At 54.5% G+C, this 25,541-nt stretch overlaps 9 protein-coding genes across 9 annotated transcripts; 6 read left to right on the forward strand and 3 right to left on the reverse strand.

Moving 5' to 3' along the window:
- Positions 1-154: 154 nt before the first annotated feature.
- FEN1 (Elongation of fatty acids protein 2) lies at positions 155-1,436 on the reverse strand (the record flags this gene model as incomplete). Its single annotated transcript, XM_056219966.1, has 3 exons — positions 155-670; positions 724-1,290; positions 1,338-1,436. The coding sequence occupies 3 exons, from the start codon at positions 1,434-1,436 to the stop codon at positions 155-157; spliced, it is 1,182 nt and encodes a 393-aa protein (XP_056067093.1).
- Positions 1,437-1,954: 518 nt separating this feature from the next.
- On the forward strand, positions 1,955-3,388 carry N0V89_011234 (uncharacterized protein; the record flags this gene model as incomplete). The annotated part of the gene is made up of 4 exons (XM_056219967.1): positions 1,955-2,162; positions 2,215-3,130; positions 3,185-3,294; positions 3,342-3,388. The coding sequence occupies 4 exons, from the start codon at positions 1,955-1,957 to the stop codon at positions 3,386-3,388; spliced, it is 1,281 nt and encodes a 426-aa protein (XP_056067094.1).
- An 872-nt stretch (positions 3,389-4,260) lies between these two features.
- UBC1 (Ubiquitin-conjugating enzyme E2 1) lies at positions 4,261-5,136 on the forward strand (the record flags this gene model as incomplete). The annotated part of the gene is made up of 5 exons (XM_056219968.1): positions 4,261-4,304; positions 4,449-4,494; positions 4,598-4,627; positions 4,721-4,904; positions 4,997-5,136. The coding sequence occupies 5 exons, from the start codon at positions 4,261-4,263 to the stop codon at positions 5,134-5,136; spliced, it is 444 nt and encodes a 147-aa protein (XP_056067095.1).
- A 628-nt stretch (positions 5,137-5,764) lies between these two features.
- N0V89_011236 (uncharacterized protein) lies at positions 5,765-7,805 on the reverse strand (the record flags this gene model as incomplete). The annotated part of the gene is made up of 2 exons (XM_056219969.1): positions 5,765-6,415; positions 6,471-7,805. 2 exons carry the CDS (start codon positions 7,803-7,805, stop codon positions 5,765-5,767), a joined length of 1,986 nt encoding a protein of 661 aa, XP_056067096.1.
- A 941-nt stretch (positions 7,806-8,746) lies between these two features.
- Positions 8,747-11,718, forward strand: TPS2 (threalose-6-phosphate phosphatase; the record flags this gene model as incomplete). The annotated part of the gene is made up of 4 exons (XM_056219970.1): positions 8,747-10,429; positions 10,500-11,136; positions 11,183-11,455; positions 11,504-11,718. 4 exons carry the CDS (start codon positions 8,747-8,749, stop codon positions 11,716-11,718), a joined length of 2,808 nt encoding a protein of 935 aa, XP_056067097.1.
- Positions 11,719-12,808: 1,090 nt separating this feature from the next.
- On the forward strand, positions 12,809-13,119 carry N0V89_011238 (uncharacterized protein; the record flags this gene model as incomplete). The annotated part of the gene is made up of 2 exons (XM_056219971.1): positions 12,809-12,836; positions 12,908-13,119. 2 exons carry the CDS (start codon positions 12,809-12,811, stop codon positions 13,117-13,119), a joined length of 240 nt encoding a protein of 79 aa, XP_056067098.1.
- A 1,827-nt stretch (positions 13,120-14,946) lies between these two features.
- N0V89_011239 (uncharacterized protein) lies at positions 14,947-17,143 on the forward strand (the record flags this gene model as incomplete). The annotated part of the gene is made up of 4 exons (XM_056219972.1): positions 14,947-15,161; positions 15,317-15,759; positions 15,809-16,661; positions 16,714-17,143. The coding sequence occupies 4 exons, from the start codon at positions 14,947-14,949 to the stop codon at positions 17,141-17,143; spliced, it is 1,941 nt and encodes a 646-aa protein (XP_056067099.1).
- A 1,467-nt stretch (positions 17,144-18,610) lies between these two features.
- Positions 18,611-19,854, forward strand: N0V89_011240 (uncharacterized protein; the record flags this gene model as incomplete). Its single annotated transcript, XM_056219973.1, has 2 exons — positions 18,611-18,688; positions 18,808-19,854. The coding sequence occupies 2 exons, from the start codon at positions 18,611-18,613 to the stop codon at positions 19,852-19,854; spliced, it is 1,125 nt and encodes a 374-aa protein (XP_056067100.1).
- A 3,221-nt stretch (positions 19,855-23,075) lies between these two features.
- On the reverse strand, positions 23,076-24,331 carry N0V89_011241 (uncharacterized protein; the record flags this gene model as incomplete). Its single annotated transcript, XM_056219974.1, has 4 exons — positions 23,076-23,296; positions 23,358-23,843; positions 23,896-24,018; positions 24,082-24,331. 4 exons carry the CDS (start codon positions 24,329-24,331, stop codon positions 23,076-23,078), a joined length of 1,080 nt encoding a protein of 359 aa, XP_056067101.1.
- Positions 24,332-25,541: the final 1,210 nt, after the last annotated feature.

Raw genomic sequence — 25,541 nt, forward strand, 5'->3', positions numbered from 1 at the left:
ACGCCGCTGAAACGCCTTGCTCGCCATATGCATGCCCGCATATGCCCATGCATCCTTTTGCTTACCACCTTTTCCGGCTACTCCGCCCAGTATCGCATACATATGCTAACGCACTCAACTTCCCTTGCTTCATGCCTCCCCGCTCACGCCCCGCTCACGCCCCACCCCTCGCCTTCGACTTAGCCGCCTTCTTCTCCTTCGCATCCGCCTTCTGCTTCTTCTTCTTCTCCTCCAGCTTCTGCTCCGCCTTCCTCTTCAACCCCGCCTTCTGCTCCGCCGTCTTCTCCATCGGCTTAAAGAACCCCTCCAACCGACTCTGCTGCGCAGTCTTAAGATTCTTCTGCAGCTTGCTCGCGCCGCTCCGCACGCGGTCCTCATTGAAGTGCTTCTCCTCGACGAGGAACTTGACGAGGCCTTCGACGTCGGGCGCTTCCCACTTGAAGTCGCATTCGGGGTCGTCTGCGGGGCGGACGTCGGGCTCGAGGAAGAGGGCGCGTGCGTCGGCGAAGGGCCAGTCTTCGGGGATGGTGTATTTCGAGTTGGTCTTCATGTGTTCGTAGACATTTTCGAGGGTGCCGTGCTCGCGGATGAGTTTGAGGGCGGTGGAGGGGCCGACGCCTTTGATGGGGTCGACGTAGTCGCAGCCGAGGAGGATGCAGAGGTCGACAAACTATATAGGCAGTCAGTATATAGTCGTCGCGGGGTGAAGATAAGAGAACGTACCTGCTCTCGCTTCATGTCCAGCCCCTCCAGCACCTTATCGAGGTGGATCTCCAGAATCGGCTCTTTCCGCTGCTCGCTGAACGTGAGATGTCGGAGTAAGATCGGCGCGTTGAAAGTCAAAGTATCCATGTCCTCACTCGCCGCGGCATACACCTTCCCACCCCTCGCTAGCACCGCACACTGCGCCTCAGCCTCCGTCGGCGCCACGATATACGGAATGCCCATAAGCTTGAGCAACCTTCGGCACTCCTCGTTGTGCTCCCGAGTGACTCTCACCGTCCGTCTCGCAAACTTCTCGATGTCCTCTGCAGTACCCGTCTCCTTTGCTTCCTCCTGTGCTGCCTGTGCCTCCGTCTTGCGCTGGAACCGCTTGGCCAACTCGCCGGACTTGAGCTTCGGAGGCGCGCCGTCGAACACGTAGAGTGGCTTTATGCCGTTGTCGACCATGCGGAGGGTGCGGTAGAAGAGGCCCATGAGGTGGGATGTAGTTTCGCCGGATTCGTTCATGAGTTGTTGGCCGTCGGAGCGCACGGCAATGAGGAAGCTGTAGATGCTCATGGAGGCATCCTGCACGCGTAAGCAAAAGCTCTAGAATCATACATTTGTATACCTACTATCGCGACCTTCCGGCCGAAATGGTTCTTGATTTCGCCCGTCTTGACAGCATCGGGGGCATTCTCGCTGATGATTGAGTAGAGTTGTTTGATACCCATTGTGGCTCCTGCTGCGCGTGGATAGACTTGGAATTGATTGCAGCACCTCTTTATTTGTGGAGAGGATTATTTGCGAGTGAGACGCGGTTGTGGTGGGCGAGGGCTGGGCGAGGTGCGTCGACGTCACGTCCCAGACGCGCGACGCGAGATCACCCGCCAACCACTTTCAGCCCTACATTGTTTGGCATTGAACAAGCATTTCCCCAGCCAGGGTTCAGATTGGGGTCGGTACACGTGCAGTCAATAGCAAAGAATTCACGAGACGTGATGCCTATCAATTTTCCTACTTGAGATGTAATTGTAGGGCTCATCATTACTCGGAAGCGTCTAGGGCGTATGTGTCGGCCAAAGCTTCCCTTTCGCCGACACGTCGTTAGCTCTCAAAGAAGCCGCGGCCCATGGCAATGTTCGGGAGCGAGGTGGGGCGAAACTACATATGGACATCCTTCCTCTCATACATACTCAATATATTATTCCTCGCTTGTTCATTGCATCCTTTCTTTTTTCAAGTGTACATCATGTTTAAACCAGTCTGTCGGCAAGCTGTAAGGCAATTGGCCTCTATAAACCGCGCTGCAATTGGAGGAAAGCGCCACTTACACGCACCTGTATCATTTGACTGGAAGGATCCTCTCAACGTCGCCAACAACTATACAGAAGAGGAACTCGCCATTGCCGAGACCGCAGAGTCATATTGTCAAGAACGCATGTTGCCGAGGGTGCTAGGTAATTCGGTGTTCGCCTTGGGAAACAAAGCACCACTAATGCAACGATGCAGACGCCTATCGGAAAGAGGAATATGACAGACAAATACTCACGGAAATGGGCGAACTAGGTCTTCTAGGAGCAACAATTCAAGGCTACGGCTGTGCAGGCGTCAGCAGCGTTGCTTCCGGATTGATCACACGAGCAGTCGAGAGAGTCGACTCAGGGTACCGGTCCGGCTACTCTGTGCAAAGCGCGCTCGCCATGGGCGGCATCGAAGAATTTGGAACTGAGGAGCTCAAAGAGAGGCTCCTCCCACAGATGGCCAAAGGTAAACTCCTGGGATGCTTCGGCTTGACGGAACCGAACCACGGTTCTGATCCTGGATCCATGGAGACTGTGGCGAAACCGCATCCGTCGAAGAAGGGGGTTTATCTTCTTTCTGGGTCGAAGACGTGGATCACCAATTCTCCAATTGCCGATGTGCTTCTTGTATGGGCGAAGCTGGAGAGCACGGGCAAGATCCGCGGGTTTGTGATCGAGCGTGACCAGTGTCCTCCTGGGACACTCGAAACCCCACCTATCAAGAACAAGAACGGGCTTAGAGCTTCTATCACTGGAATGATTCAATTGGACGAATGTCCGGTGAACGAAGCCAACATGTTCCCAGAAGTAGAAGGTCTTAGGGGTCCATTTAGCTGTTTGAACTCTGCGAGATATGGTATTGCTTGGGGAACCATCGGTGCACTGGAGGACTGTATCTCAAGAGCAAGAGAGTACTCTTTAGAGCGGAAGCAGTTCAAGGGCAACCCGATTGCAAAGTATCAACTTGTGCAGAAGAAGCTGGCGGATGCGACGACGGATGCCGCATACGGTATTCTCGCAGCCTACCAGGTTGGACGATTGAAGGATGAGGGCAAGGCAGCACCCGAGATGATCTCCATGATTAAGCGCCAGAACTGCGACCGAGCACTTATCAACGCGCGAGCGTAAGTTTACATGCATATGCTTTTGGCGAAAGGAGTCGGCTAACTCAAGTTCAGGCTGCAGGAAGTGTTTGGTGGCAACGCTGTGAGCGATGAGTATGGTATTGGCAGACACGTGGCGAATCTGTTCGTGACCCAGACGTACGAAGGACAGAGTGACATCCACTGTGAGTACCCTATTGCGCGATGTTGGGCGCATGCTGACCGGTCATAGCCTTAATCCTGGGCAGAGCAATCACTGGCATCCAAGCATTCTGCTAAACTTGGCTTTCATGGACTTGCCAGTGAAGGACACTGGGAAAGTGATATGTAGGAATCGTTACCCTAGGGTGACCCACTTTATAGAGCCTAAAGTTGTGCTTCGAAACCGTATGGTGGCTCTTCATCAGAAGGGGCTGCCGCCACTGTGGTCCGCGCGTACTATGTTTACTGGTCAATGACAGCCGCAGAATCTCAGTTGTGTACCGTAACATGTAGCCACAAGCGTTGGCTTGCAGCTGTCGTGGACGTATGTCATGCATGCAGAGGCGTGATAGAAATAGGAAATGATGCATGCGAGTCGTTTCGAAACTCCGTGAGACTGAAGCCGTTTACAACAGCCGTGATGTCCAGTGTTTGTCAGGTGGTGAGTGGAAGCAGAGCAGCATCACCAATATATTAGTAAGAGACGTGCGCAGGGTGAAAGTCAGCCTTCCAGCGGCCGCTAGACCTTCTTCCGCCTTCGATGAGTCGCCACTTGCCGCAATGCGCAGCGGTCAGGACGTCGGTGAATAAATTTGCGGGCTGTGACGGCTGGTTTGGTTTGTCCTGTCTCGGCCGCGCCTCAACCATATTCGAGATACGTGATATAACACACTGGCCGCTGTCTTTGTCGCACACTCTACTGCCCTGTTCATCGTTGAGCACCTTTCAGCCACACGTCCTGCCTTCCAGCCAGCAACGTAAGAGAGACTCACAGGTACGTTCAGTAGCGGGGGCGGGTGCCTTCCGCTGATACGCTCGTGGCACAGGCTTGGGTCCGGGATCAAGCGCTAACTCTCTTGCAGCCCACTTCTCTTCTTCAAACAACCACCAACACTCTCTGACTTCACGAATAATACCACCACCCGTACCCGTACACCACACACATAGCCATGGCCCTTAAACGTATCAACAAGGAGCTCACTGACTTGGGCCGGTACGTGCTGCCCGCCCTCCCCGCCGTCCTGCCCGCCTGTTTGCTCGCATGACAGCCCGCAGTGCGGGGCGACCGAGTCTCTGTATACATCTGCAGCAGCCCTGCGATGCTGCGATCCAGACGCTGAACTAACTGAGACTACAGTGACCCTCCCTCGTCATGCAGCGCCGGTCCCATCGGAGATGACCTGGTACGTCACACCCTCATGAACCTGCGGCTGAGGCGGCGGCGTCGCTGTCCTCGCCGCAACGAGACCACGACGCAAAGAAGAACATCGACTAACGAGGCTATAGTTCCACTGGCAAGCAACCATCATGGGTCCTGTACGTACACTCAGACAACTCTCGCGGCTCGCTACTTGCTAGGCCCCGCCACAACCCGTCACCAGGTGATGATGACGCTAACACGCGCAACAGAGCGACTCACCGTACTCAGGCGGCGTCTTCTTCCTCGCGATCCACTTCCCCACCGACTACCCCTTCAAGCCTCCGAAGGTCAACTTCACCACCCGGATCTACCACCCCAACATCAACTCAAACGGCAGCATCTGCTTGGATATTCTGCGAGACCAGTGGAGTCCAGCCTTGACCATCAGCAAGGGTACGTCGACACCATTACCTTCGCCTTAGGACGCTGTTTCTCTCCGCCTACAGGCAATATGGCATTTTGACTGATATGCTAACCTTACCCAGTCCTACTGAGCATCTGCTCCATGCTGACAGACCCCAACCCCGACGACCCGCTCGTCCCCGAGATCGCACACGTGTACAAGACCGACCGGTCGCGCTACGAGTCGACGGCCAGGGAGTGGACCCGGAAGTATGCGATCTAGGGATGGTGCTGACGGATATATCACGGTTCACGATGCGAGACGGCACGGCTGCGAGAAGGGATCGAGAGGATGCACGGACATGGCGGACACAGGACGGGAGCTTCCATGCGACTGCCTTCTGAGCACGGTCGGCGGTCTTTCATTGTTCACTCAATAGGTGTTCCTTTGTTACTACTTTCCCATGATGCATACGTGGGTTTTGTTTATAGGCGTGAGGGATCGGAATCGCATGACTAGACCATACGTTTTTTCTGCTGGCCCCTGTGAATGTGATGTAGTGAACTTGTATGGTCTGGAGGAGGCAGGCACTGGAACAACTGCATGTGTGTTCGCTATCGGGCAGTATTGAACTTCGCAGAGTGGACCGATAGGTAAGCCATGTCGTCTATGATTTCACGGGTCTCCTAGATTATGGAACTCGATCCATTTCTCTCGTCACGGAGCTGCACGGCCGGACATGTGATATCCTACATAGACTCGTCCGCTTAAATGCCACGAACGCTGTGCAGGCGTCTAGCCCTTTGTCCGTCTACCCAACAATACATATGCCCCCAGTTCTAGATACCCTCCTCTCCTATCTTACATTTCCCATCACATCCTCGCGCCCACGCTACCCATCCCCGCAGCCCTAAGTGTCCACCTTCGGCAACCGGCCTGTCTCCTGCTGCGCACCATGCGTCCTGGTCTCGTGTACATCTTCGACTTGCGCCTGCACGTCGGCCGGAGAATGTGCAGGCGTGACATCTTTGGCAGGCGTCCCGTTGGGGGCGGTGAAGAACATTCCACGTTGGTTGGTTTGTTTGTATGCGATGGAGACTTTGGATCCAATGGGGATGCGGTCTTGCTGCTGGGAGTGAGGGGGGTCGGTTGGAGAGTCTGTGTTGTCGGCTAGGAAGCCGTGGACGTCGGTTTCTAGCTGCGCCGTGGGGTCTTCCTGTGCCGTCTGTTGCGTGGACGTTGCATCGTGCTTTTCCGTGTGGGTGTTCCTTGCGGCTGCGGCTGCGGCAAGAGACTTCTCGACCTGCTGCTGTATCCGGGAGCCGTGTGCGGCGAGGTGTTCGCGTCGATGGCGGTCCCGGCCGTACACTTCGCCTACTAGCGGGGCCAAAAGGCTAGGTCTGTTGTTTGCGTTGAGGTTCGTGATCATGCGGGCTGTGAGGTGACGGAGGGTGTATTGGAGATGTAGGATGACCGAGCCTTTGTAGCCCAAGTCGTTCGTTTCGTCGGCGGGGTCGCGCAGGGTGAGTATGTAGTCTGGTTTACGCTTCGAGGCTCGAGACTAAAGGTTTTTTTAGCATGTGTTATTAGGTCTAAGATAAGCAAAATAGACATACGCTCAGCTTCGACTTCAAGGTGTCGGTGAGAATTGGATTCTCTTTCTTGTCGAAGTACTCGGGGGGAGCAATCGAGACTCCGTGCTCGTGGGTCTTGAAGTTCGCCCAGAAGTACAGGAAGTTCACAAGAGCGCCAGCGGCATCTCTCCGCTGGTTTGCTTCGTTCTGCAGGCTTGCGACTATCATCATGAAGAGAGGGTATGATCCAAAACCTCCTCGGAAGACGTCTGAAAACCCGCGTTGGTCGAACATGGTCTTGATTACCGCATATGTTTGTCGAAGGTAGGGGTATTCATTCATGTATCGCTGTATGAATTCTCTCTGCCTAGTCGTACTGTTGGACGACACGATCTGTACGTCGAGACCCGAACCACGATCCAGCAAACTGATCAAGGGATACCGGGAGTGCCGCAGCACCGGCATGATATATTTACGGCTTCTGTCACCAAAAACCCTGTAGCGGAGATTGTATAAGTCCTTCAACAGACTCTTCCGCTGCTCAGGTGTCGGTGGCTTGTCCGATTTTTGATGCAAGTCTCTGCGGTTGACGAGTCGAAGATCAATGTCGGAAAGTGCGAGCGCCAACCCTGTTCGCTCGGAACCAAACACTTCGAGGATGTGGTGCGGTAGGCGCTGGCGCACATCGGCGCGAATCTGCTCAACGACGTTTTTCCGCGCAAACAATTCTGCTCGACTAGGTTTCGCGTACTCGTAGAAGTCGTTAATCTCCCGATTGAGCCTGTAAGCACCGCCATCAGCAAAGCTCTTTAGTGACACAGTGATTCCATACCTGGACATGGCGTCTAAATTTGACTGCGAAGATTTCGCAGACCAGGGGAACATTTGCTCCGGAATGAATACAGGCGATGCAAAGGGTTTTACAAGTTCCCCTCTGTACTCTTCACCATCATCGACAGCAAGTTTGGCCTTCAGCAGCAGCTGCTCGACATTTTTTTCGGAGTTGTAGGCGTTCAACGGACGGGCGCCCTTCTTCACCAGGTTCGGGGGCTTTGCCTTCGTTCCCGCAGCGTCCACCAACTCCCGCGGCGTCTTACGTCTTAGAATTTCCTTGTTGTCGTGGAATCGGATCTTCGTTTGTGCAGGGGAACTAGGTATCGCTTGAGCCGCTATGGTTGCCACTGTATGATCCGGGCTTTCCGAGGACCTGTTGGACGGCCCATCCTCAGCTGCTTCGGGTGAGGGCGCAGACGAAGAAAAGCGCTGCTGGTGGGCGGCATTGTATGGGGAGATAAAATACTGGTACAGAAGGACCGAGGGAGAGAAGCAATTCGGAGCGCGGCAAATCGGCCGCGCGTGATGGAGCTTCATGGGCATCCCGCTGCGAGGATGGCGGGCAGGGTCATAGGCCAATTGGTTGCGGTCGTGGTATCTCACGATGCATGTTCACAATTGCGATGTCGCGGCACTCACCGTGCAGCCAAGACGCTACACCGCTTCGGGTAGGCTAAGACGCGGTGCGGGCGCGTTCTTGTATGGCCGCGGGCAGCATCTGCCTGTTCCTGTTCCTCGGATGGCCTGATGTTGGCCCTGTGGACATCAAGAGAAACATCTCGACGCCTTACAAGCATCCGGCAGTAAGCCTGGTCAAGCCCCGCGTAGCCCGCTGTTTGAAGCTTCACAGCAGGCTTGTGAAAGAAGCTCCAGGTGCCCGTTTGTAGACGCATTTTGTCCTTCTATCACTTGCTGTAGTGTCGCCTGTCGCAACTCACTGCGATGGTTGTCGCAGAGGAAAGGCAGATCACCATAATATGTCCGGGCCTAGGCCTATCGCTTTTCCCAAGGTACCTGAGCGCGGGCAGGGCCAACTACGTCATCAGGACATAACCTCACGAAAAAGTCCTCGAGAACGTGCAGCCGTCGCCGTGCAATAGTGGGTCATGTAGGCAGCGTGCACATTTAATAAAGCACTCTTAACCCTGGCCCAAGCTCCGCGACGCTCGACTGACGTACTGTTAAAGCACGCCCTGGCCTGCTTCAAGTGCCTGTCCCGCGCTGTTGTTCCAAACACCCCACCACGCCCATTGAACACCAGGCACGGTTCGGCCGCCTCTCCTTCACTTCCTGCCATTACAAAGGCGCCACCTCCCAGGTAAGCTTGCTACGATTGAGGCACAGTTTTGCAAACTCTGCCCTGCTGCCATCTGTTTACTTCGCGCCTCATGCGATCTCCTGGCCATCGCGATACCGCCCCGCGAATCTACCATTGCGGTCACTGACCTGGCACGCAGCGCCTGACATCGACGCTTGCGTAGAACATGGCTCCTACGCGACCAGCACACGGAGAGCCCGAGCCAGTCGACGAGTCCTCCCACAAGTCGCACCCCGCGCTCCAACCCGCTATCACCGATGTTCCTGTAACACCTGGTGTGCACTTGTCCGGCCACTCCGCCTACACAAACCCTACGAGTGGTCAGCAGGACAACAAACTGCCCTTTGACCCAGACAATGTCACACCTGGCCCGTCCTGGAGCGCCAATTCCTACTTTGCTCCAAAGCAAGAGGACCGGGCATCTTCTCCGACCGAGGCCGCAGCCGGCGCGAAATCTGGAGAGGAATTGCTGCGAAGGCTCAGCGGGGTGCAAGACCCATCCACATCGTACAAGCAAGACCTGGCCGATGTCGACCCTCGCGCTGCCCACCCTGAGCTAAATCTCAGCGGACGTATCATCAGCGCAACATTCGCTGTGCCGTACAATATTGCCTACGCCCCAGGTCAGGATTTTGACTTACTACCTCGACGTGGCACGTCTGCGCTCTTCGACTCGTTCTCTTACCTCGCATCATCTTCGTCTCCATGGAACCATACTCTGGTGGGGTGGACTGGTGAGATGCGCAAGAAGACCACTGAGGAGGCGGATGCTGCACTTCTACCATCAGGCAACAAGGCTGCTGCTCCAGTACCAATCGATGGCGCACCTCCGCCGGCTCCCCCACAAGAGCAGGGCTTGCGAATCGGTCGCGAAGACCGAGGACGTCTGGAGAAGCAGCTGGAGCGCGATCACGGAGGCAAGATTGTGCCCGTTTGGCTGCCTGACGAATGGGACGAGAAGACCGATGAAGTCATTCTGAAAGATCAGGGCCGGTGGCGCACATATGCTGAACACGAGTTGTACACCCTGTGCCACTACAAGCAAAACGAGCCAGCCGATGGCAGAGCCGCTCGCAAGTCATGGGCTGACTATTACCGCATGAACAAGCTTTTCGCAGACCGGATCTTGGAGCTCTATAAACCAGGCGACATTATCATCGTTCACGACTTCTACCTATTCCTGCTTCCCAGCCTTCTTCGCCAACGCCTCCCCAATATCTACGTCGGTTTCTTCCTTCACGTACCGTTTCCCAGTAGCGAGTTCTACCGTTGCCTGAGTCGGAGAAAGGAGATTCTCGAAGGCGTCTTGGGAGCCAACATGATCGGATTTCAGTCGTACAGCTACTCGCGGCACTTTTCGTCGTGCTGCACGCGTATCCTTGGCTTCGACTCTTCCTCAGCTGGTGTCGATGCGTACGGAGCTCACGTTGCAGTAGATGTCTTCCCTATTGGTATCAATGCAGCCTCCACACAAAAGCAAGCCTTTGGGGATCCAGTTATCGAGGAGAAAATCAAGGCCATCAAAGCCATGTACCCGGACCAGAAGATCATTATCGGACGTGATAGGCTCGATGCAGCTCGGGGCGTGCTGCAGAAGCTACAAGCGTTTGAACTGTTCCTCGAGCGGTATCCAGCATGGCGCGATAAGGTTGTTCTTGTCCAAGTAACGAGTCCCAGCAGCATCCAAGCTGATAAGAAAGCCAACGATGACGAAAAGATGATGAACAAACTCTCGGACCTCGTAGCTAAGATCAACGGGGTCTATGGTTCGCTTAGCTTTACACCAGTGAGGCACTTCCCTCAATATTTGGAGCGGGAAGAGTACTTTGCTCTACTTCGACTCGCCGACGTTGGTTTGATCACTAGCGTCCGCGATGGCATGAACACCACCAGTCTCGAATATGTTATCTCCCAAAAAGGACAACTGCGGCCCGTTGATTCTCTCCGAATTTTCTGGAACCGCTGGCTCACTCGGCGGTGCAATTCACATCAACCCTTGGGACTTCAACGGTGTTGCGGAGGCGATCAACAATGCATTGACGATGTCGCAGGAGCAACGCGAGAAGGACTTCGAGAAATTGTACGAATACGTGATTTCGAATAACGTTCAGTCATGGTGCAACAATTTCTTGAAGAGGCTGATGACCAACTTGTCCTCATTCGATCAATCATTTGCGACGCCGGCCCTTGACAGAGCAAAGCTGCTGCAACAGTACCGCGATTCTAAGAAGCGGCTCTTCATGTTCGATTACGATGGAACTTTAACTCCCATTGTCAAAGACCCGGGAGCGGCGATACCTTCCGATCGCGTGACCCGTACGCTTAAGACGCTTGCTGCGGATCCTGCGAACAGTGTCTGGATTATCAGCGGTAGAGATCAAGCCTTCCTCGATGAATGGATGGGACACATCACCGAGCTTGGACTGAGCGCCGAGCACGGTAGCTTCATGCGCCATCCAGGTTCGAATGACTGGGAAAACCTCACTGAAAAGACAGACATGAGCTGGCGGTCGGAGGTGGCTGAGGTCTTCCAGCACTACGCGGACAAGACCCCAGGTAAGTAACCCGTTATTTGGTAGCATTCGCGTCTAACATTTCATAGGGTCCTTCGTTGAGACTAAGAAGATCGCTCTTACCTGGCACTACCGGCTCGCAGATCCAGAGTGGGGTGCTTTCCAGGCGCGCGAGTGCCAAAAGCACCTCGAAAACACCGTTGGCAAGAAGTACGATGTGGAGGTGATGACGGGTAAAGCAAACCTGGAGGTCCGCCCACGGTTCGTCAACAAAGGCGAAATCGCGAAGAGGCTCGTGGAAGCGTACGGCGCAGAGCCTCCTGAGTTTGTGCTCTGTCTTGGGGACGACTTCACAGACGAAGGTGAGTTGACTTGTTACTCTCGCTGTCATAGTTTCCTAACCATTGCAGATATGTTCCGATCGTTGCGGTCGTCAGAGCTGCCTGTAGACCACGTCTTCTCTGTCACTGTTGGGGCCAGCTCCAAACAGACACTGGCAAGCTGGCATCTCCTCGAACCGTCCGACGTCATCTCTTGCATCTCCCTACTTAACGGGTCGGCAGATGCAGGCAACGTCGGTGCCATTGCTGTAGTCGACGGTGCGGTGCCCGAATCCAGGATCTGAGGACACAGCATTTGCATTTTTCCCTTCACCAAACCATGAGCATGGATAGAGCCTATGCCACCACGTTCGAAGCATCAGTCACGGCGTCTGAGCGGCATAGTACATAGAAGCACGAGCACACAACGGTTCTAACCGGCACGGCTAAGGAAGCCAAACGAGGCTGCGGGGAGAGACTGCCATGCCAGCCACATAATTATAGAATACCCTAAAATGCAACATGTTCCCAGCTTGTCGTTCGCATAGCGTAGTGGCGTTTCGTGATGCGCATTGACGGGAGCCCTGTTTATCCTCCAATCCTCGGCAGCGGGCCTGTAGGGCCATTTTTTGATGTCAGGACGTCAATGCACCCCTGGAGCAAGCGTCTGTGCCGAGCAGCGGCACGTTCTGGGTGCTCGGATGCGGCTAGAGGTTGCTCATAACGTGGCAACTGACTCGGGCGGGGCGCCGCATGTTGATGAACGGCAGGTACAGCGTCGCCACGCCCGATGTGCAGGAGGGAGGTGTTGGCGATGGAAGAAAAGTGATGGTTGTGCATGTCCACCTGCCCATTGAGGCATCTCGGCAGAAGCGTCTCACGTCGGCGGTGCGGCCGGCAGCTGTCACAAACGGAGCTGGGGCACAAATGGCGCGTTTGCGAGCGTGGAGCCGGCAGTAGGGCTGGATCCAGGCAAGCGGCGTTCCAGCGATTCGAGAAGGCTTGCGCCGGCGAGAAATGGCGTGGCATGCACGAATCCCAACCGTCCAGACCAATCTACCCCTGCTTAAGCCTGCTGCGCTGCTGCATGCTCTTCGCTATCCAGCCCTTATCCTCCGATCGTTCCTGCCCCTCTGCTTTCCGCGACCGCTTTACACTCCACATTCATTCTCTACCGTCGTCGCGTCGTCCACGTTGCCCAGTGTTGTCGCCCTGCCAGAAATAGAGCCCATCGTCTGGAGATCGTCCGGGAACCTTGCAGCCGATACTGTCACTGCGTCAGATCTTGATTTTCCCCAGCTCCCTGCAAGCCGCGTAGCATATACGACTGCAGCCCGTTCAGACCTCCTACAATCGACTTCAAACGCCCACGTTCTCTACATAACATAATACGAAATGGGTTTCTTCGACAAGCTTCAAGCGAGTATGTTTACCGCCGCGCTCCGGCGCACGCGACCCGGTGCTTGAGGTGACGCGATAGCTAACCGCGACCAGGACTTGAGCTCTACCGCCTCGAGCAGCGCTACACCCGCCGCGAGAAGCGTACCACTTTTATCAGCGATGCCCAGTACGTCGATGGCGAGTACATCAGCGCCTCGTCGCCTACTTCCTCCACAAGCTCGACGGCTACCGCCAACCGACGCCTATCCAAGATCCCCTCTGTCCGCATGAAGGAGTTCGGTCGCTCTGCCACTGGCCGTGCATAGAGTGCTCCTCACATTGAGCTACCGGAGGGGACATGAGGGAGGGAAACGCCGCTCGTGGGGAGGCTTCAACGCGAGGGCGAAGAGCGCGTGGGCACGCAAGACGAGCCAATAGAACCGGCTCCTAATGTTACACCAACGACATACAACACACGCGTGCGTGCCTGGTACGACTATGCCACATGCACTGCGGGACACGGCATTGTCTCGGGCCCTTGGCGGCACAGACACACCATGGACGAAGATACGGGCACCGACCCGATTCGAACAACGACTTTACGGACGCAGCAAACTATATCATATCATATCATTTAAAAGAAGATTCTTCCTCGGACACCACCCGACTTACAAGGCATAACACTTTCTAAGGGCTGTCCAAGTTCTTACATTCCTTTGTCATCTATGTCTTCTTCAACAAACAATACCCGTTTTTCTTGTGTTATAGTTACGCATACCGAGCATTTATGAGCGTGTGCATGGAGGGGTGGGGATTCGATTCGTGAGCTTGCTCCGTTTCTAGAGCAGACATTTTGGCGGGGATTTGTGTAAAAATGCAACAGCAATTGACATCATGTCTCCAAATCCGTCGTCCCTTGAGCATTCCAAAATGTCAAGAACAACACAAGTGCTAACAGCTCGGCCTCCGCAGTATGAAGTTTATCTCCTCCGCATGCCTCAGTGCTACTACATATTGGGTGTGTGCAACAATCGTCCTTCAGTGGCTCCTTCTCCCACATGTTTGCACCTGCCACCCATTCCTCTCTCAACGTCACTGCCCACGTCGCGATACGGGTCTGCGTCCCGAAACGTCCCTCTACCCTGCCAGACAAACACGTAACCTCCCGCTTTCGCCTTCATCTCCTACCTACGTACACCATTCTCCGTTCGGCCATTTGCTAAACGACAGTCTTATTGTCTATTCAATTGTTACTGTTTCTCCCATCAGACTACTTCTGTGGTTTCTCAATCTCAGTGAATCGATCGATTCAAGTGCAGACGCTTGGGTGTGCATGACTGACGGCGGTTGTGCAGGAGGTGGGGATTGTGGATCTGCAGGCGACTGCGGATCTGCTGGCATTGGTCACGGTGGTGACGGTGGTGCGACCGGTGTGTTTACTACATCTTCCCGTTCGACACGTCCCAAAGATCCATTGCGTTGGCACAAGAGGAAGCAGAAGTTGAAGCACGGCAAGAACAAAGCAAAGGCGAAGGTCGCGATCTTCTTTGTCAAGGCCAGGCTGAGAAAGGTACCTGTCGAAGCGAGGGCCATCTGAAAGGACCTCGACGGAGTACAGCCAGGGTTTCACAGGATAAGTAGTCACTCGAACGAAGAGCGAAGTCGTTGCCTGGACGCAACGTCCACGAATACGGGACCGGATGTCGAGCAGAAGAGCAAGCAGACGCTCGTCGACGGCCAGCTCGCAACGCCCAGAGCCTGACTTCAGTCACTGGCCCGGCACATACGTTGTCCCTGGAACCTTCGTCTCTCCCGTAGGCCAGCAGAAAAGGATTGGGGACCAGGACGCTTGGGAGAGATATAGGGACAGGTTCAGGAAGCTGTGGACTCTCGTCCGTAAACGTCTGTGCAAACAACCGGACAACGAGGCGCCGCAACCCTCGAATGGTAAACTTCTATAATGCTGGTGGAGGAAGAGGGATCCCTTTCCAGCCGACGTACTACAACATCTCGGTCAATGCGCCAATTTACGTCCACGCTCCTACCTTTGTCTCGACTCGCGCCTCGTGGCTCGATGATGAACAGCTTGATTCATCATCTGAGAAAGACTACACCGGCGCCTTTAGGGGTTTACGGCCAAGTTCAAGCTCAGGATGCAGCGCTACGCCAACGACACATCGTCTGGGGCAGAGAAAGATCACACTCATCCTACGCTTCAAGGCGAAGATCCGCAGGATTATACGGCGTCTCAAAGCCTGACAAAGCCACGCGACAATTTCGCGAGTGTCATGGCACAGGGACCGAAGAATGTTGGACGTCGGAACTGGTTCCGGGCGAAACGGAAAGCGCACGGACGCGGCGCGCGAATGTCGATCTCTCTGTACCTGCCGACCGCAAGCTTCATACAATGCTCGCCAGAAATCCTCGTGGGGTTCTTGTGTTGCTTAAAAAACATTCGTACATCTGCCAGTCATGTTTGCGCCGCGCAAGAAGCCTGCCATTGGCTCACAATCGGATTCCCAGGGCGAGGTCAATCCAGACAGCCACCACACAACCACCGACTGATGATGCGCCTTTTCGTAAAGCGCTCAAAGACGCCGCCAAAAAGAAGAAGAAAGACAATCGCGCGGCTTCAGGATCATCGAGGAATTCTTCTAAAGCTCAGGATCCCCGGCTGGAGAAATGGGAGCTTACGGTCGGCATTGAGATCCACGCTGAGCTTAACACTGCCAGGAAACTCTTCTCCGGAGCTGCAACATCTGCCAACGCCACACCAAATACGCATGTAGCACTATTCGATACCGCATTCCCTGGCACCCAGCCACACTTCCAGAAGGAAACACTGCTGCCAGCTTTGCGCGCAGCTCTAGCGCTCAACTGTGAGATTCAGCATAGAAGCAGCTTCGACCGGAAGCACTACTTCTACCAAGATCAGCCTTCAGGTTATCAGATTACACAATACTATGGTGAGCCTTTTGACTTTGCATGCGACATCTTTAGCCTAACAGATTACAGAACCATTCGCCAAAGATGGTCATATTACCCTCTATCCTCACGATTTCCCCGCCGGCGCCTCTCCAGAAGATGGGCCTGTCACAATTGGTATCAAACAAGTTCAGATGGAGCAAGATACCGCCAAAACCGTTCAACAACCGCCGTCGACCCACCTCCTCGATTTCAATCGCGTGTCGCACCCCCTGATCGAGATCATCTCCCTTCCACAACTTCATAATCCTGTTACCGCGGCGGTATTCGTGCGAAAGATACAGACAATCCTGAGGGCAGTGAACGCTGTCACAGCCGGCATGGAGATGGGCGGACTGCGTGCCGATGTCAATGTCTCGGTCAAAGAGAAAGATAGGGACCCGTCAAACAACACACACTCATACCATGGAGTGGGTCAATTAGGGCAGCGAACAGAGATCAAAAACTTGGCCAGTGTGAAGGCCATAGAAGACGCCATTATTGCAGAGCGCGACCGCCAAATCGACCTCATCGAGAACGGCGGCGTTGTGGAGGGCGAGACGCGAGGATGGACACTGGGCAGCAAGACAACGAGGCGGTTGCGAGGCAAAGAAGGCGAGATTGACTATCGATACATGCCGGATCCTGACATTGCGCCGGTTTTCGTTGGACAGGATCTCGTCGACCACTTGCGACAGACGTTGCCCGCCCTCTCGGATGAGACAGTCAGCACTCTGGTCGACGGTACTACCTATGGATTGACAGCCAAAGATGCCAATACGCTTATTCTCCTCGACGACGGTGACAGGTTGGACTTCTATTTTGATGTTGTTGAACACCTACGAAACACCTTCTCTGGGCAACCAGAAGTGCTAGCCCGACTGGGCAAGGTCGCTGGGAATTGGTGAGCCTAACCTCAACAGCCCCTTACATGTCTTACTAATGTCGCTCTACAGGGTTCTCATGGAGCTTGGAGCCCTCTTCAAGAACGAAGAGTGGTCCGCAACCAAGGTATCCGCCGACCAGCTTGCGTCCATCGTCGCCCATACACTGCGCAAGCAAATCACCGGGTCCACTGCGAAACGGCTTCTCTTGATAAAATTCGAAGGCGATGCCCGTTCTGTGGAGCAGATCATCACCGACGAAGATTTGGTTTTGCGACCTCTGACGCACGACGAGTATCTTGACCTTGCACAGAGCTTGGTGGAAGAGAAGGCAGACATGGCGAACGACATTGTGAAGAAGCAGCAGCTTGGCAAGATCAAGTGGTTCGTGGGGCAGATGATGGCGCGTAGTGCTGAGGGAACGGTGGAGCCTGCTACCGCCGAAGCTGTGCTGAGGGAAGCATTGCACCTGCCTCCTGTGGCGCAGACAGGGAATTCCTAGACTCAAATCTAGCTTTGACCATATCAAATCGTCCAATCCGAATCGAGCGGTGCATGTGTAGCCAGTAGCGGGGCCCACTGGTGCAATGTGATGATGCCCGTTTGCACTTCTTAGTCGCGAGGCCCAACAAAACCGTGGTGAACCACGGCTGTAGACTCACCCACAATATGCTAATACACCCGCGCAAGACAGCTGTCCCGCTTACCTTGGAAGAGAACTTCCCAAACGTCTCAACAATACAGACATCATCCCATTTCTACGGGGCGTCTCTCAGCCCGCCCGCGAGTGCCATGTCAGATACATCACCACCATTACCATCACCGTCCCAAGCTCAAGCTCATCTGCATACCCCGCCCCTTCTCACCTCCCAGACTGTGGGCCACTTCGCCACCGTTAGTGATAAGGAACTACAACTACAACAACAGGCACTACAACAACAGGCACTACAACTTCACGAAAAAAGATTACAAGAAGAACGCTTGCGCCAGGAGATAGCCCTCCTTCTCGCCTCGCGTAAACCAGCTAGTCTGCACATTAGGCAGCGGCACAGGGAGGCTGTTTGTCGTCGCGCGAGGGGGGTAAGTGTGGGGGAGAGGTATAAGGAGTGTAGGGTAGTGGTGGGGGTGTGGTAAGGAGTTTGGGGTTTTGACTGAAGAGGAGGGGGAGGTAGAGGAACGGAACGGGATGGGGATGGGAGAGAGGGATATGGGACGGGAAATGGGGGCGGTGGCAGTGAACGTAACCGGGCGACAGAGAGGGAAAAGGCAATGGGTGTTGGGACTCGGAAGAGGAGTAGTCTTGAGAGGAGGAGGTGGCTTGGGGAAGTGGAGGGGAAGATTATGCGCGTGGGACGGTGGAGAGGTGGGAGTGAACTGTGTGAGACGCCACCGGCGGTGCAGCGTGGGAGACGGGAGCCCGTAAAAGAGCGTCTGTCGAAGCGGAAAGATCGCGATGGAGGTGCGGAGGACGCGGCTACAGGCGGACGAGTCTCAATTACAGGTGTACCTGTGTCTGGGCCGTCGAACGGGAGACCGGGTTTGTTTCCTACACAGCCGACACGACGACATCGGAGCGAAGTGCAATACCTCAGCGAAGCGTCGGTGAGCAACGCCAGCAGAAATGACGTCCCAGCAGATCTACCAACCCCGTCCATCCCCACGACAAGCCCGCACAGCTTCTTCAAGAGCTTCAGGTATATGGTGTTTGAACGGTACTTCAAGCGGGCGATGCTTCGAGGACGTGTCAATGGGGAGGAGAAAAGGGAGGAGCAGAGGAGTAGGTCTGCGGATGCGAGATTGCCTTCGAGACGAGCAGAGGCTCGAGCAGAGTCCCGAGCTGAGTCGGTCAGGACGAGGAGTGGGATTCCTGCTGAGATTATGGCGGGGGCTTTTGCGCCCCGACCGTCAGTGGAGGAGGAAAGAGTGGGAGAAGGGGAGTTAAGGTTCCCACTTCGACGCTCATCGAAGCATGCTCCTGAACTTGGGAGCGTGCCGTGGCCTTTCGATGCCGCGAGGTCAGGAAATCAAGGGCCCGACGGCACAGCTAGTATGAGGCACTCACGTGTAGGACGTGTGTTACGGGCGACGAGGAAGGAGAGCTTGAGTACTGTCGGGGACCCCGAGAAGGGCTTCTATGGGAGCTGCTCACCTTGTTCTTCACCCCAGGCGTCAGGCGTCAAGGCACCGCGGTCAAGCCTGGAGGAACTTCCGCCGAGGACGCCTACTACATCCGTTCCCACTGCAACGCCCAAGACAAAGCCCGGCTTCCCAGCACCAAAGTTCAACACCTTCCCACCGCGGAGAGTGAGAGATAAGGCCGTACGCTCGTCGCTGCCTGACACACCGGGGTATGGCGCTGTGGAGCCGCTCGCGCCGCTGTTAAGAGGCGTTCGAGATTACAAGGATGGAAAGCCTGAAAAGTCTCCGTTGGGAGACGATGTCGACGAGCAAGCTATCTGGGTAGCGTGCGCGGAGCGGCTCGACTTTGCGTCTGACGTCGCGGCTACGCAGGCGTGGGCGAGGATCTTTAGGGAGAGAGCTGGGGGTTACTCGTGGGAGGAGACTGAAAAGGAATTGCCGCGTCTAGATGCCTGGCGAACAAGACGGGGGACCTTGTCACCGCCGCGTGAGAGCAGTCCTATCCGGATGCCTGACGGAAGACTGTCCAGCATGAAGACTGTGGGGGCGCAGACCGCGCAGAAAGACAGGCATGAGATGGCACTGGAGTCTGTGAGGAGCGCGTCGAGCGTGCAGGTGTTTTCCACGGAGACAGCGGAGAGGGTGGAGATGAAGAGGGTGAGAATTAAGGATGTGGACTGTCGTGGTGTGGCAGGGAGGAGGGAGTCGCTCAAGCAGGGCGTGGATAATACAACCATGACCCTTCCGTGCAGGACACCGATGGCCCAGCAATCGAATGGAGGACAAACCCAGAATTCCACAAGAAGATATGGCACGACACAACGGAGCCCCCCTCCTCAGCATCCATCCGCCGCAGCACCGCTCCCCACCCCCTCAAACATCCTCGAAAGCTCAAAAGCACTCAGCGGTACGCCCACCACGAAACCGCAGACCCCTACACACCCCTGGGAAGCAGCCTGGCACCACGACCTCCCCATCCCCTCCGCCTTTCCCCGCTCGCTGCCCCACGCCAGCGGAATACTCCCGAGCCGTGTCCGTCCCGTACTCTCTTTCCGTCGCGGTGTTCGAAGCTGAGAACCTCGAGGCGTATGGGCATGCGACGGACGCGCTTGTAAGGCTTCGGCAGGGCACGCTGGGGAAGAGGGCGATGTTGGTGAAGATGGCGGAGGGGCAGAGGGGAGTATGGAGGGGTTGTTGAGGGGGGGGAGGTTTGACTCTGCGGTGGGGGTGGAGGGGGTGGGGGGAAGGGAAAGGAAAGGGGAAAGGAGGTGGAGGGTGCGGGTGCGCCGTGAGTTTGAGAACTGAGCTGCTGAATGAGGTGTGAGTTATGAGGTGGTGGGAGGCGTTATCGTTGGTATGGCGTTGAGCAAAGTTTAGTTGGGTTTATAGACGGGGAGATGTTTGGGAGGAGGGACCATGGACTACCGGAAACATGGGCTGTGTGTCTATCCCCAACGTATTGCGGACTTTTCTAAAGCTGCAAGGCTCAGATCAGATCACATCACTCAAGCGCGTCCGATCCTGGGTTCTATGCCGCAGGTACAAGCCGCAAAGTTAGTCGAATTACCACCAGCTCCAAATCGTCACACCGAGTCTCTGGCTAGCCTGACTTTTCCGTCGCGGAAACACGACACGAAAGACCTACATCAGAGAACCGACACTAAATGATCCTGGACTTCCCACCAGCCACATGGCCCGGGACAGAACTTTATGACGGAGATAACGTCAACTACAGCAGCTGCATAATTGAGCGCTTTTCTTTATAGCAAAGATGCCTCCGCGTGCACATCTTCCACGTAAGGTGAACGTCGGTGGTGCACTACCAGGCCCCAGCTCTAGAAATGAAACATTGTCTAATCCAGACCAGGATATACCATCGAGTTACAAAATGACGAATATGCTAAGTCACGGCGTGAGTCTACACCATCCAGGATTTTGACGATGACGACGACTTTTATGTGACGACGAGCAACAGTGCGGTCGCAGTGCGTGAAGTACGACGCCGCAATTGCTATTTTTTTGTTGAATTCTTGGGAGACTTCTCCTTACGGAGGGAAAGGTTAGTAAGTACGTGGGCGGATGTGCGCTCGAAGGTCTACTAACACCTCAAGATCCTGAGCGGAACGTATAGGAGGAGTGCGAGCTACGCCAACGGCTGCGGTGCGCTCCCTGACTATGGCTACTCGTGAGCTACCACCACCATACCAGACATGTGTGGAGCGACGCATGGGACGAACTCCCCCATAATAATCCACCTACCACCGTCATTGACAGCGGTGGATTGAGGCGGATACCGTGGAGGTGTGATGTCCCTCGATACATGGAGCAGTATATTATTGGAACCTTGACTGTGCTGTACGTCTGCAGCACCTGCAGCCGTGTTGAGCTGGAAAGAATTGCTCACTGACATCACTACTTTAGCACTCTCTTCTAAACCATTCACAGCTGGATAGCAGGATAACTCGAGAAGCTACACTTGGCTCAAGGCAGTCCACAACCCTAACGACTGTTCCTCGTCTTACCCATCCGTTATATCCTTCATCGTCAACGACCCCATTACGGAGGTGTATCGACACGTCGACATTTCTTAGTAACGCTACAGTCCGTCGACCTATCTCTCGCTGACGATCGGAACTATGCGGTGTATCTCGGAAAGGACGTTTCTCTCACGATGGTTCATTGCAGGGTCTTGACGCGAGAGCACGTTCATCACACTCCAGTCAGGTGTAATACCAGTTGGAAGAAGACATCTGATCATATTGTATATACACGGAGAGGCTATAGCGTAATGGTTCGCATACCTATGGACATATAGCTATGATAGAGATGTTATATACAGAATGTAATTCGAGCAAGATGTGCCTTAGGTGAATATGTATCTCATGCTTTGCTATATTCAGGCACCTTCCTACCATGTCTTCGCGATCGTGGACTAGGTCGAAGAGTTTGTTGATGTACCTCAGGCAGTCGTTGCGATAGTTGCATATTAATTGAGCGTGCTCTTCTGCTTGGTATAAACAGTGGAAAGACGTTGTAGAAGTACGCGTAGCCGAGCGGTTTCTGCTCGTAAGTCAGTCTTTAGCCCTGCGAAGTATGCGTGCAGAGTTGTGATTTGCGCACTCTTGATGGCATCTATCTTCGTAAACTCCTCAATCCGGGCGACAAAAGCTCGCTGAGAAATATGCGCTTGATCTCGAAGCTTTTCGTGCAGAGGGACGGCTTGCCGCCAAACTTCCTTCAGTGCGAGCGCAAACCCTGCGTCGTTTTCGACTGTCATTGCGAGTTTTCGTCGGTCGTCAAAAATAAGCTTGTATAATAGTGTTAACATGACGAACAGCACGTTCTTGAAAGCCGGTTCTTCCCAATTTTCTTTCATACCCCATACGATTCGGTCTAATATTAGGGAAACAGCCATGATACGTATTTCAAGCTGTGACCAAATATATATAGCCGTTTCTCACAATGGCGCGAGTAATTCATGTGCAAGAACATGATTTGATCCTTCAACCCGAGGTCGATATCTAATCACGGGATGGGATCACGTGATAGCGCCTTTCACCGTGGCCTTCTCACGTGATAATTACCTTCACCATGACCTAATTATGTGATCGAGATTTTCACCATGACACTCTCTGCTTTGATAGTATAGAAACGACTTATGCTATCTTGGATAGGCTGGCTTCTATACTATCATAGACGGCTCGAATGACGGTCTGCTTCCTGGACACATGCCAAGTTGTAATCGTAGGTTGAAAAGTTGCTTGTAGAATGCGAAGATACATCAACATCTTGGACGTTGAGAAAGACGCCGAAGAGTAAAGGTTGTGTTGAGGTTGCGCGACTCAGGGGGGCTCTCTGGGTAGTCCAAAGGACATTTGAGTGGCGGTCCACCAGGGCGCACGGAGGTCTTTGCCATGCCGCCGATCTCAAGGATCTTGATGGGCGCTTGGGCAGCTTCTGTTCGATTGCAGAAACCTTGGACGGTGGACTGAACCTAAAAGCGACATTTTAGTTCGAACTTACGTGGTCAATATTATGCTTTATGTCATGCGGTCACCAGAAAGAAATTCTCTTCGTGTCATGATATTGCATTACTCATAACGCCCATTAAGACGTATCCTCTATATAGGATTTAGGTGCGTGTGCTACGTCAAGCCCTGAACCATGAATACGGAACCTGCTCTGTGCGATTGCGAAGATGCATACCGCATCCGTACGGAGCGGTCCAAGGTCACGCTTTGCTCAAGTCACGCTTAGGATGCTTGCCCATCCCCCCTCGACTCGATCGCTCTCGTTCAACCGCCTCCTTTGTTGGCCGTGGCCTCCTCGTCAGTCGTGCTGTCCTCCTTGCCGGTTGTGCTACCCTCGTTGTTGGCAGTGCCCACCTTGTTGCGCGAAGCCTCCTGCTGCAACGCCTTCAGCTTCTCTATGGCTTTGTCGGACCACTGCAACACCATGCGGCCGTCCGGACGAGGCAACTTCAGGGGCATATCCTCTGGGGACAGCTCGAGCAATACTGTGTACACAAAAGGTCAGTGCTAACCACGTTTTGGGGGTGCCGGAAGAATCAGGCTTACCGTTGAGGGGCAGGCTGAGAAATTCTTCGTGCTCCTCTTCCTCCAACTTCGGCTTCTTGGAGTCTGGGGTATCCTCAGCCACGCCAGCACCCTTGCCCTTACGCTTGAGGGAGTCTATCTTTCTGTCCATGGTGGACGTTCGCAGCGCGAGATTTGGCTTCTTGCCGTAAGGAATCTTGCTCCATGCTGGCCATTGCTTGTGCTTCCCTGAATCCACGGCACGCTGATAATCGCGTGAGTCACAATATTCACGCTGGTCATCGTGGACGTAGAGGCAAGTGCTACGGTTGCACGGGTCGTATAGGGCAGGGTCGAGCTCGTGGTATTGCATTTGTAGGCAGTCGTGTCGGCTGTTCGGCTGCTTGCACTTGATCTTTGCGGCTAGGCTGGGATTCTTCAAGAGGCTCTCCTTGGTGAACTTGTCATTTTTCTGTGGCTTCGGGGGCGGGCGCGAAACAGTCTCCGGCTCTTCCTCGATGGTGAACTCTGCGTACCATGTCAGCGAGTGCGCGCGAAATCAAGTGAGTAATAATTCTACCCGTTTCTGCAGGGCGCATTGCCTTCACGATATCGATAGTCTCCTGAGTGACTGCAATGGTAAGGCCTACACCAGGTTCATGCTCATTTGTTGGACGCTCGTTGTCGTTGAGCTTGCTGATCTCTGTACAAGTGTCAGCTATCATAACAGCTAGGTCAGTGAAGAACCCCGAGTCTCCGCACTCACCCTCAAGTGAAATGCCGATCTGGGAGATTCCAAGGACATCTTCCGCTTTGAGCATGGCCTTCCGGTAGCTCTCGTCTTCTTTGATAAGCTCACTAAGATTCTTGTCGATCTCGGTCAGGTTGATCTTGCCGTCAGGTGGCAGCTGGACGTTGAGAAGTTTGGCGATCCATTGCAGATACCTGAGGGCGGCCTTTTCAACAGCAGTCTTGAAGAGATCGGTGGCGAGGGTTATCTGAAGAGGCCTCTCCATTTTGCTGTTGGAGACGGCGTGGTGGACGCTTCGGAAGAGCAGCGGGGCGAGGTGAAGAGTTGGGGCGGCCGTGTTTATATACCGTGGCAGACGACGCTTGGTCATGGTACGTGCGTGTTGAAGAGCCCTTACTGAATAGTAGGTGAAAGTGAACAGTTGCTCATAACAGGCACCTGGGGCAGACGCGCCCTTCACCTTCACCCAGGACGCGGGGCCCTGCCGGCGCTTTCCACGATTGGTCTGTGCACCCTCTCAGTCGTATAAAATCCCCCTCTGCCCCGCCTCTCTCTTTCTCTCCACACCTCCAACACCCTCTACAGTGCGCACCTGTCTTGGGTATATTTTTTTTTTGGATTATTTGGGAGGTTTCTCTCGTCACGAAGGTTCTGCTGGGCCGCATAAAGGCTGCGGAGTGGCCGCGCGCGGTAGAGATGGGTAGGTCGATCTGACGCCGGAGTTTTCTCGTTTGTTCTCAGCTAATATGTTCCAGGTCATGATCTCTGCTTTCTTCCCAACTTCCAGGGTTGTAGAGGATGGTCATCTTTCCTGGAGCCACCACGGAAAGTCCTCGGTTCGACTCCGAGCTCTCGATTACCCCGCCTGCGTGTTGTGATAAACCCGCCTGGGCTCCGCATGCGGTGTGAACGGCGGCCACAACACGTACGGAAGACGCCTACAGACATGGAGCGCTCCTCAGGGGTCTCTGACAGGCCGCAAGGCCCCAGGCAAGAATTGGAACGCTTGTGAAGAGTCCCAGTCGATAAGTTGCGTTCGCCGGTCTGCTTGAACCCTGGTAGCGAAACGACCGACCGAAAAAAGGAGTACGTGAAGGTCCACGGCAATTCCTTAGTAGGTCGTTTGCTATCGCCCGTGTGGTTTACCCAACCACTCGGAGGTATGGCGCGAGCCATGCTCCACCGAAGCTTGTGCGCAATAGCAACGGTGGGAAGAGTTGGATTCGATCCTTCTGTGTCCGCAGCTCTGGCGATGCGAAGTCTTAGCGTTGGCGAGCCAGCCATGCGACAAGCTTCTCTCACCTCAGCCGTAGGCTACAGTCTTGAGTGTCAGTACTGTACTTGTACAGTGGCAACATCATACGCTCAGAAGGGCCAACTCTTCGGAAGAAATCGGACATTCGGCCTTGAGTGTTCGTCGGATCCAACATCCGTATCTTATTGGGTGTCCACGCCGTGTAGGTGCTCTGGCGCTC

The sequence above is a fragment of the Didymosphaeria variabile genome (assembly GCF_027946475.1).
Source record: "Didymosphaeria variabile strain IMI 356815 chromosome Unknown scaffold_8, whole genome shotgun sequence".
NCBI classification, from domain to species: Eukaryota; Fungi; Ascomycota; class Dothideomycetes; order Pleosporales; family Didymosphaeriaceae; genus Didymosphaeria; species Didymosphaeria variabile.